Raw genomic sequence first — 11,601 nt, 5'->3', positions numbered from 1 at the left:
AAATTCATAATGAAATAATATCTATCCCAAACATCCATCCTCAATGTGTGATTTAGAATTCAATATCCTTAACATCAAAAAGACTGAACATACAAACAAAGAAATCTGAATTCCCTGTGGTACATATGTGTGGTACTAATTACAATGAAAATAGAAATGATTTCCTGAGATGAGTTGTCAGTCCTTAAAAATGCCTAAATATAGATCATAAATTCTTCACTTGCAAGATGATAACATCAAACACATATGTGAGATGCTCATGGCTTCATAATCCTGAGGAATTTTTTACACTATTTTGTAAAATTAGATTGTTTGCCTAAAATTAAAAAAAAAGATAATATGCTAATCTTATAATCTTTCTTGTATTTTTCATAAACAAGCACACATATATATTTTTGTGATAAGCTTAGGTAAGTTTTCCTAGGTATGTCTTACCCAATTCTATACACATTATGAAATGCACTAAGATGTACAAAACATTAGACTCCATCAGTTTGTTTTCTGCCAGAAGACACATAGTCCCCACTTATTTCCTTCCTTTCAGTCCACATCTCAGCCACCACAGATAAGACATAAAGGCATATCTAAGCTTCTTGTTCCCCCAAATCAGGAAAAATGAGTGGCCTGAAGGATACAGGATTCCAAGAACCTCACAAAGCATTAGAGTTAAATTATTCTGCAGAGTTTTAGTCCTTCAAAATGCGACAACTTGAGCCAGGAAGTAAATGGCCAATAGCAAGAGAAAGGAGATCACAGTTTGCATGGCTCTTACATGGCTCTTGGTGCTGAGATCTTGTGATCCCTTGTTCCTGACTTGCATCTTCTTGAGATGTTTCCACATGGAAAAGATGAACAGCAGAACAGCTGTCAGGGAAGTAGTAAAGGGTATTAAGTTTGCCATCATGAATGCAGTCATACTTGAAAGGTGCACAATGTCCCTCAAGTTGCTCTTCCAAGTGCTGTTTCCTTCATGTCCATTCTTCTGCATTTTTTCATGTATGCTTACCACTGCAACATGAGAAACCAAGAAGACCAAAGTCCCCCACATTATCGTGATAACCACTCTTTTAGCTTTCCATTTTAGTTGAAGAAAATAAGTGGCAGGAGAAATTGGCTATCTTGAGCAAATAAAGTATCTGAGGTTAGTAGCAAGCCAGAGACAAAAATGGTGGCTTACTATCCACACAATATAAACTATCATACTTACTTCTGAACTATAGAAAGCTAGATTATACACAGTTACATACCAATTTGGTACTATTACCAGAGCAAACAATTCTGGAGGCTGCCAGAGCAGTGAGAATTTGATCAGCACAGATCTTTTTTCCCTTGATCCAATCAATGCAATTCACCAGTGCTATGAAGCCACAGGCAAAATTTCCTAGAATTCTGTCATTAATAGCATGGAAAAAATGTTTTGTAGTAAACTAATCATGTCTTGGTGAAAAGAGTCAAGCCTGGGAAAAAAAAGCACCAAACTTAATATCCTAAAGTTCCACTGCACCTGGTTTCTAAAAGTGCGGTAAAGCTCTTGTTTTCTTTTAAATTTTGAGATTCATGTCAAGTAGAAAAACACCAAGGTATGCTAAGGTATGGGTTCTAAGTTGTCTTTAGTAAAGACATTGCTCCAGTGATTTAAGTGAATTCTTGTTCATACCCTGCAGTATGTGCCATAGGCTGGAAGATTTCATAGCTGATGTTGAAATGAGAGCTGACTTCTCGTTTATTAACATGCAAATAAAGACAAACTCCCTTTCACTGTTTTGCAGTTTTTTGCCTTGCCTCATTTTTACATCATTTGAATTCATCAAGTTGAGAAGTAAGCTAGCAAAATTTTAAAATCTAATACATAAAATATTCAACAAATAACTAAATTGGTCATTGGATCTTCATCATCTAGTGATGACCATAATGGCTCATTATTGCTGAGGATTTATTTTAACAAAAACATTGGATCCACACAGAAAGACTGAAAGGAACTTATCTGTTAGTTTTCTCGGCGTTTGCTTTCAAAAGCGTTCCAGTTTCCCTCGGACCACCAGGAAGGCTAATACTTCCCCAAGTTGGGTGCTGATAACTTTGTATGACTATTTTCATACAAAGCTTCATTGTTTACAAGCTCCTAAACGCATACACACACACCCACATACCACATATACATTTCATTTGTTCTCTTGAGAAACTCTGAGAGACTCTAAGATACAGATTAGTGTCCTGTAATTTCAAAAATTAAAAATAAATCTCTGCCCCAGCTGGCGTGACTCAGGGGTTAGAGCATCGCCTACGAGCAGTAGGGTTGCGGGTTGGATTCTAGTGAAGGGCACTTAACTTGGGTTTGTTGCAGGTTTTATCGATGCCCTGCCCCCCCGGGCTCCTGTGGGAGGCAACCAGTCCGTGTGTCTCTCACATTGATGCTTCCCCTCTCTCTCAACCCCTCTCCACTCCCTTCCACTTTCTCTATAAAAAGCAACGGAATAAATATTCTCACTCCTTGGGTGAAGATTTAAAAAATAATAATAATAAATTAATTAATTAATTAAATATGTAAATAAATCTCATGGAGGTCTTTCAGACTTAAATCTCTTACATCAGGCTTTTCTTGGCCTATTATTAATACTTATCAAGAATATATCTCATACTTTGTTCTCTTATAAAGGTTTCACTCTTGAGTCTAATTAATATTAACATATCATATTTAATTAAAATACTCAGCAGTTTTATAAATATTCCTGAAATTCCATTGTGATTTTTATTGTTAATTACATTGGGCACAAAGGTATGGACACAATTGCTACCTTAGGAAGTTGATTCTATCTACCGAAACCCTGATATATATCTACATTTGTTCAGATCCCATTTTATGTCCTTAAATACAACTTAATAAATGTCTCAATAAAATATAATATTTCTGAGACATTTCCACACACGTTATAGTTGCTACTGTGTAAAAAGTTGTTTCAAATATCATATTCTAATTATTTATGAATATAATTATAGTTATAATTGGTGAATAGGTATACATGAATGTCTTATTTGGCAATTTTGCTTAATTTACTTATTTTATTAATTTTGTTACTTATTTCTTTGTGGATTACTTTGGATTATCCATTGGTAAACCTGTTGTTTATAAGAAAAAAAAATTGTCATTTTCATTCAAATTCCCATATGAGTTATTTATCTTTTCTTACTGCATTGACTAATACTGCTAACAGAAAGTTATTTTAATCCTGGCATCAGTGTAAAAGATTCTACATCTTACCAGATAGCATAATTTTCTTGCATTGGTTTAGTATATGCCTTTTATCAGCTTATTGTCATTTTCTTCCACATATATTGCTTCCGTGAAAAATTAAGTCTAAAAATACTTCAACATTCAGGGTTCAACCAGGAGATACAGCACACAGAGATTTGATGGGAGAAAGTTTAACATAGAGAATTATTAACTATAACAGGGGATAGGAGTAATGAGGGATTGACTAGGAAGAAGCAAAGAGGATTTTAGGAATTACAGCAACAGCAGACATAGGAACAGTCATTATCCCTGGACCTCGGATATGGCACAGCCCCCACAAAAACTTACCCACTCACCCAGGCTAAGAGCCAGGCCTTGTTGAAGATGGCACAGCTATGGCTCCCCCAGCTGTGCCACCAGAAACTGCTGGAAATCCATCGTCTAGACTGTGCTAGAAACCTACCTCCTGGGGGGCTGGGAAAGCTGTTCACCAAGTGGTGTCTCGCCAGAGGTGCTCTGCTGACGGCTGGGTGCTGCAGACCAGCATGCAGCACAGGACAGGACTCTGCATGAGTCAAGCACTAAAATATGTCCTATTTACCTGAATTTTTAACTTTTTGGTGAAAAGTCTGCTTTTATACCTTTAGTTATTTTATTATGTACAGTTACTATGTTTCTAATATTATGTATGTTTCATTTTCACAAAGAATCCTTTGGTTTCAGCCTCATCTATATTTTAGTTTATGTTTCTCTGTCATTGATTTCTTCATTTATTATTATATGCAGATTGCAAATGAGTTCAGAATGCAAGCTTAGGATACAGATTGCTGGTGTTAACATTTCGATTTTTTTTCTTTTTTTTTTTTTTTTTGGAGTTGTGTGATTTTGGGCAATGTGCAAACCTTTTCATTCCCCAGTTTCTTTCTATCTAAATGTGTCATAATTGCTTTGGGATTAAACATGATACTTGTAGAGTATCAGTAAAATGACTGAGTGTCATTTTCTATATAAAATAAAAATAGGTTAGCCCTGCCAGTGTGGCTCAGCGGTTGAACATCAACCTAGGATCCAGGAATCCTAGGATTCCATTCCCGGTCAGGGCATCTGCTGGGGTTGCAGGCTCGATCCCCAGTGGGGGGCGTGCAGGACTCATCATTGATGTTTCTATCTCTCTCTCTCCCTCTCCTTTCCTCTTTCTGAAATCAATAAAAATAAATAAATAAAGCTAGGTTAATATTAATCTACTTCTAACTTCCTTGTATATTTAAAGATTATTTTGTCATTCATTTCTGATTTTTATTGGTTATTTCCAGTTAATGTTAATTCAGTGGGAGTAGGGAATAAAAAAAAAATCTTAAAACTGTCACTAATATTTTGTTTAGTATTTAAAAAATTGCATACTGACCAAGGTTTAGAATGTGGCATCAGATTTACATATTATCTCCTGTATCATGAGTGTTCTTCAGGCCAAAGTCCATTTAGAGGAGACTTCTGAGATGGTGTTGTATCTGCAGCCCAGTGTTTGAGAATTTGCAGCAGGGTATTTGTTTTAGAATTTATGTATTTACTTAGTTAGTTAGTTATTTCTGTTCAGGATTTTTCCATTGATTTTTAGAGTAAGAGGGAGGGAGAGAGAGAATGAGGAACATCGATGTGAGAGAGACACATCTATTGGTTGCTTCCTGCAGGAGCCCAGACCAGGGCTGGCATTCAAACCTGCAACCTAGGTACGTGCCCTTGACTGGGAATCAAACCCAAAACCCTTCGGCGAGTGGGCTGACGCTCTAACCACTGAGCCACTGACCAGGGCATTGAACATTATGTTTTGATAAAATTTCTCATGTTATTCAAATTTCTTTTTCCCACTTTGGAGATTACCTCAAATTACATTGTAGTTGCTTTCTAAACTTCAATTTTCCTTTCACAGTTGCAAATTTATTACATTATATAAATGTGAATAGACATGATATTTCATTGAAACTAGAATGCATAGACTAGAAGGCATACCATTGTTTTATGTACCATGATTAATATGTATTATTTTAATCGGTCAGAAGAAAGGGAAATATATGATCATCTTAAATAACCAAACACATTTCATATTCTTATGCAGGTTTTATTAGAGTACCATACACAAAAAGGTAGGAAGAAAGAGATTCTTTTTGAAGACAATTTTTAAAAGTACTTACCCCAAAGCTTAAGTCAGTATTATACGTATTGATGAAACACTAGAAAACTCTCCATTTATAAACAAAGATGACAGTTATAACTACAATTACTTAATATTTTAAAGGTTCAAGCCATTTCATAAAACAAGCCAACACACCTACACACAAAAGAATTATAAATAATTAAAAGGAGTAAGTAAAATAATCATTATAAGCAGATGACATCATTTTCTATCTGCAAGAGACAAAAGAATGATCTTTTAAAAAACCACTTGTGACAGCTTGGTAAGGCAGCTGGCTTCTAACTCAGCAAACAAGCAAACAAAAACAACTGCCTTTTTGTGGACACATTAACCAAGTATCAAACACTTTAGAAAAAATGAAGACCATTTAATATAAGCACCAAAATTACAAAAATTTTACATGATTTTTCCACCAGATTCTACATGTGGCTGTGAGAAGCCTCTTCCTGGTCATGTTTCCTCTGAGTCTGGGGAAAGCCCTACGCTCTGGTGACTTTTACTCTAGCTCTGTGCTTGCATCTTCATGAACTACGGGGTAAGTCATTTAACATCTTAGGACCTCAGTTTCTTCCCATCAGCAATGGTATTATGCATGTGTGAATATCAACAAGTTCTGGAGTACAGAGCTTACCTGGCACATAAAAGTGTAACTTCCTCTTTATAGTAGCTACATATTACATGTGTCCACCTTTAATGTTATATTATAGCTTGTGTTTCTTATTAAAATGTCTCCAAAGTCACATAGAAGAGATTGTTCAACATATAGTTATTCACTGAATAAATGAATGAACTACATTAGCAAAACAGGAAAAATCTATTTCAAACACAAAGCCTGAATTAAAGGGGTTTCTTTGTGAATGTAAGCCATGAGTAAAGACTTCTTCATTTCTAAAAGCATACAGATTCTATTTCATTAAAGGTTTCTCAACATTGAACACAGGATATGTGATCATGACTCCCTCTCCTTTACTCCAACTCTTAAACATGATTTATTGTACATGTTTTAGCTAATTAGTTTTTATTTCTGCCATGCTATCAATATTAATAACATATACACATATTCAAAATTCATGCAAATTATGTGTTAGTCACTAATGAGTTATTCTAGATATTTGTTTCTATGACAACCTGGTCGTTTCCTACTGACCAGTAAAATAGGGGTACATAATAAAATAAAATATACCAAAAACACCAATCTCCCAAAGAGTTATTTATAATTAAAAGACTATCATCAGCCAAGATTTGGTAGCTTTATGCATTAAAATAAAAATAAATTATGCTACATATTTGAAAAGTACTTGGCAAATAAAATTGATTTCTAAATGTAAATTTGATATTTCTAATAATAACAAATATAATTCATACATTCTTGAATGTGAAACTAATCATATACAAAGGTTAACTGAAAGAAAACAGCTTCATGATTCTGAGGAGTTTCTAAAAGACATTTGCAAATTGTGTCATATTTGAGACAATAAATTTAGTGTATACAATTTTCAATAGTCTACATTTTATTCTTCATTTTCAGTCTGAACTTTAGACATATACTCTAAATTAGGAACTTATTTTTATGTGTATAAAATTTTAAAGGTCTAGTTTTAGTAACTTTGTCTTACATACTACATATATATATGATATTTTATAGGTTTCTCATTTTAAAATTTCAAAAAGGTTAATAATTGGCCCCATTGTAGGAGGCACAAACACTGCGTATGTTGCTGACAAGTCCCAAGAGAGAGTAGGAGAACAAACCCCTGGTGAATTAGTGCAAGGCCATCTCCTCATAGCAGAGGACTACCCTCTGTTGGAAAAACAACATGGGAAGAGCACAGCATTAAACCAAGCAGGGAGCTCCTCTAAACCCAAGGCCGTTGCAACTGCACGAGTCATTCATTAGAAAGCCAGTGGATATTCTGGATGATAGGAGGGCATGAGTACTTCTGAGTGGCACAAGGGGTGAGCTGTTCAGATACAAATGTGTGTGCTTTGTCAACTTCCCTAGACTGTCTCCAATTCTCTGGTCAGCACCCTGCCTGAGCCAGATCATTTTTCCATTTTGGAGTGGATAAAACAACACATTGTGGAGCATGAGATCTAACTTTCTAAATGGGCACCAAGAGGCTAGAAATCAGGAGTGGGGAACCCTGTTTCTGCCAAGGGCCATTTGGATACTTATAGCATCATTCGCAGGCTATACAGAATTACCAACTTAAAAATTAGCCTGCTATATTTGGGCAAACATTTAATTAAGTCGCCCCTAATGTAATGTAACTGCTTCTCTTTGGTGAGGCCATGACAGAGCCAGACCAAATGATTTCAAGGGCCATGTACAGCCCACGGGCCGGCCGTTTCCCACCCCTGGGCCAGCTGAACAGAGACGTCAGTTCAGCTTTGGATAAACACCGGCCAGTGGCAAGCAGGGGACAGGGGAGAGCTGGGAAGATACATTCCCCTCCATGGACTAATGCTACATGTGGTTCCTCCTTGTCACCCTCCCAAAAAAGTCCCCTGTGGAAGTGCTAACCATTATTTTGTTTCCCAACACATTGTAAGGTGGCAGCGGGCAGAGTGACACATCGCAGCACTTCATTCCACACCTTCTCTTGCTTCAGGTCCGCGTGTGCTTCCTGCTGCGGCTTCGGGTGCCTTCCCAAGTGAATGTCACCCCTTTAACCCCTGACTTCGGTTCCAGTTTTAGAGGCCCCAGACTAAGATGTTCATTGAAGTGTACAACGGTTATTTGTTCACTTTATGTGAGCTTATAATATTACAATACAAAGGTTATTTCGAGTACTTTAAATTACACACTGGGATCTGTCAAATATATTTCAATAAAATATAAAATAAAAACAAAAGTTTATTTAGAGAAGATATATAAAAATATTATATCTAAAATAATATTTTAGTTAAGCAGCTGAGTTAATAAAGCAATTAATAACTCAATTTTAATTAATCAGATACCCTTTTTGTGTATTCAATAATCAGTTTGAAAAATATCATTAAAATTATACCATAGAAAACTGCCATTTACTGTATGCAGAAAGGTTTATTGAATTACATACCACGATTTTTTTACTATTCATACAGTGAGTGTTTTTTTTTTAGATGGGGAAGATTTAGGTCTTCTTATATGAAGTTTAAAAGTAATTTTGAGGATGGAAGATGTAGGGGATATTTCTCAATTTAATGCCCAGAGGTGTTATAAAAAAACCAAACTGAAATATTTGACATCAGATCTCAACTTCAGCAATAGTTTCCCTTCAAAAACTATAAAAAAGTGACTTTCCTAACAATGTGAAATTTGATAACAGCTTTTTAAAAAGGTCACAATCATGTTTCTTTCATACATCTTTATTTCTATTGTAGAAATTGACTTTTCTAAGATTTTCACCTACTTTATCAAATCAAGTATTCTTTAGTACTGTTCATTGTACACCTATGCAGAATTTATTCTAAAAATGTTTGTCACTCTTGAATTGTAAATACATTTAGAATTTACTCAAAATATGTTTGTCAAATTTGAATTCTTAACAAAAGTTCTGGTTGCTATCTGTTAACCATGAATTAAATAGTCAGGGTGGAATAAAATCTGTCCCAAATAAACATCCTCAAGGTATGATTTAGAATTAAACATCCTCACCATGCCAAAGATTAGAGGTCCCAACACTAAAATCTAAACACACTGGGGTGCAAATTACAATTTAAAATAGCAATGATATTCTGAGTTAATTTGTCAACTCTTAAAAATCCATAAATATAGATCACAAATTTTCCAATGGCAACATGAAAACAGAGGCTCTGTATGTGAAATACTCATGGCTTTATAATTCTGAGGAATTTCTCACAATATTTTGTATAATTAGATGTCTTTTCTGAAAAAATTGACTCAAGATAAGTTATTTACAAATTCTTCTTATATTTTTATACATCCACATATATATGCTGTTATGTGATAAACTAAGGCAGATCTTTGAAAATTATTCAGTTACATACACTGGGGTAAAACCAGTAGGAAGTATGATATGTTACAGGCTCCATCACTTTGTTTCTGCTAGAACACAAACAATTTCCCTCTTATTGGTCTATGGTGTTGAAGGTTTCCATCCTTTCAGCCAGCACCTAACCTGCCATGTAACTGAGAGGAACTCCTGACTTAGCTTCTTGTTTCCCCAGATCAGGATTAACGAGTGGCCTGAAGGATAGGCAATTGTAAAAATCTGGAAACACAGAGAAACTGGTATATTCTGAGGATTATAGAAACCCCAAACTGAGAGAATTAGAGTCACAAAGTAAATGGCAAGTAGCAAGAGAAAGGAGATCACAATCAGCATTGCTCTTACGTGGACCTTGGTGCTGACCTCTTGGGATCCTTTGTTACTGAGCAGCATCCTCTTGAGATGTTTCCACAGGGAAAAGATTAACAGCAGAAAAGCTGTCAGGCACACAGTAAAAGGTATGACATATATAAGCATGAACACAGTTATATTTGAAAGGCGCACAGTGTCCCTGAGGTTCGTCTCCCAAGTGCTGTTTCCTTTACGTTCATTCATCTTTAGTTTTTCATCCACGTATAACAGTGCAAGTCGACAAACCAAGAAGACCAAAGTCCCCCACAGTATCATGATAACCACTCTTTTAGCTTTCCATTTCAGGTGGGGAAATAAAGGGCAGGAGAAATTGGCTATCTTGAGCAAATAAAGTATGCTGAGGCTAGTAGCAAGCCAGAGGCTAAAATGGTTGCTTACTACCCAGACAATATAAACAGTAGCTCTTACTTCTAAACTATAGAAAGCTGGATAAAACATAGTTGAATACCAGTAGAATATTATTGTCCAGAGCAAACCGATTCTAGAGACTGCCAGAGCAGTGAGAATTCGATCAGCACAGGAGATCTTTTGTCTCCTGACCCAGTCAATGCAGTTCACCAGTGCTATGAAGCCATTGGCAAAATTTCCTAGAACAAATTCTGCCATTACAAGGATGGAAAGAATGCTCGATAAAAAACTCATTATGTCTAGGAAAAAAGAAGGCCAAATCTAATATCAGTGTCCGTGATCCTTTTAATCTTCTAGCCCTAGGTTCTATTTACAGCTGATTCTTGTTTCTTTAAAATTCTATGACCGGTGCCAAGTAGGAAAGCACCAGGGTATGCTAATGGAAAATCTCAATGCTTTCTTTATGAAAAACATTGTTATGCTCCAAACAACTTAAGTTAACTCCTATTCAAATACTTATGTCCTTGCCGTAGGCTGGAATATTTCATAACCGATGTTGTTGTAAAAGCTGAACACTCATTTGCTAGCATGCAAATATAGACATATTCTCTTTCACTGTTTTGCAGTTGTCTTTCTTTAACCTCACTATAATTTGTGTTCACCAACTTTGTCATTAGAAAAAATTTAAAAACCCAATGCATTGAATACACAGTGATTGCTCAGCTGTTCAATGAAGTTTGGCCATAGATAGGATCATTATCACTATGGATTTTTAACTTTTTTTAATTAAAATTTATTGGGATAACTTTGGTTAACAAAATTATATAAGTTTCAGGTGTACAATTCTATAATACAATATCTGTATATTGTGTGTTCACCACCCAAGGTCAAGCCTCCTTCCATCACCATTTATCCCCCCTTTTGGATTTTTGTTTTTAAAGATATATACATAGAAAAAATCCAAGCTTTTCCTGTTAAGCCATCAAGGTTTTCTTGAGTAACCCAGGAAGGCCAATACTCACTAAGGGCTGGTTACCAATAATTAACATTTATTTATACTTTTATTGTTTCTAAACTCATAAGCATAAAGCACATGCACACACACACACATACACATACACACACACCCACACACCTCATGGAAGGAATAAATTATTGTCCCATAATTTTCAAAATAGAAAAATGAGTCTCAACAAGGTTATCTAGGTTTGAATCCATCTTTTATTTCATTCAGGCTTTTCAGCCCATTATTAATATATATATATATATATATCTCAAACACTTGTCTCATGCTAGAGCTTTGATTACATTTCTCATTTGAGTCTATGCAATATTTAAGTATTAATTATTTAATTAAAATGTTATAAAGGTTATAAATATTCCTTAGAATCTTCAAAAGAACATGTGGTTTCCATTGCAAAGTCTAGAACTTCTCTGTATATAAAAATTCAGTTTTACTTTTT

General features: G+C 35.2%; 1 protein-coding gene and 1 pseudogene across 1 annotated transcript; both read right to left on the bottom strand.

Moving 5' to 3' along the window:
- Positions 1-526: 526 nt before the first annotated feature.
- LOC107525337 (taste receptor type 2 member 43-like) lies at positions 527-1,435 on the bottom strand (annotated as a pseudogene).
- Positions 1,436-9,505: 8,070 nt separating this feature from the next.
- On the bottom strand, positions 9,506-10,517 carry LOC107525336 (putative taste receptor type 2 member 33). The gene has a single exon (XM_087813948.1). The coding sequence runs from the start codon at positions 10,430-10,432 to the stop codon at positions 9,506-9,508; it is 927 nt and encodes a 308-aa protein (XP_087670074.1). The 5' UTR covers positions 10,433-10,517.
- Between the last annotated feature and the right edge of the window lie 1,084 nt (positions 10,518-11,601).

This window comes from Miniopterus natalensis, chromosome 2 (assembly GCF_054644295.1).
Source record: "Miniopterus natalensis isolate mMinNat1 chromosome 2, mMinNat1.hap1, whole genome shotgun sequence".
Classification (NCBI taxonomy): Eukaryota; Metazoa; Chordata; class Mammalia; order Chiroptera; family Miniopteridae; genus Miniopterus; species Miniopterus natalensis.
Note: the sequence above shows the minus strand (reverse complement) of the source record. Positions and strands in the feature narration are given on the sequence as shown.

Bases quoted from the DNA above. Each gene is read 5' to 3' on its own strand.
- LOC107525336 (XM_087813948.1), bottom strand. From the start codon at position 10,432: ATGAGTTTTTTATCGAGCATTCTTTCCATCCTTGTAATGGCAGAATTT.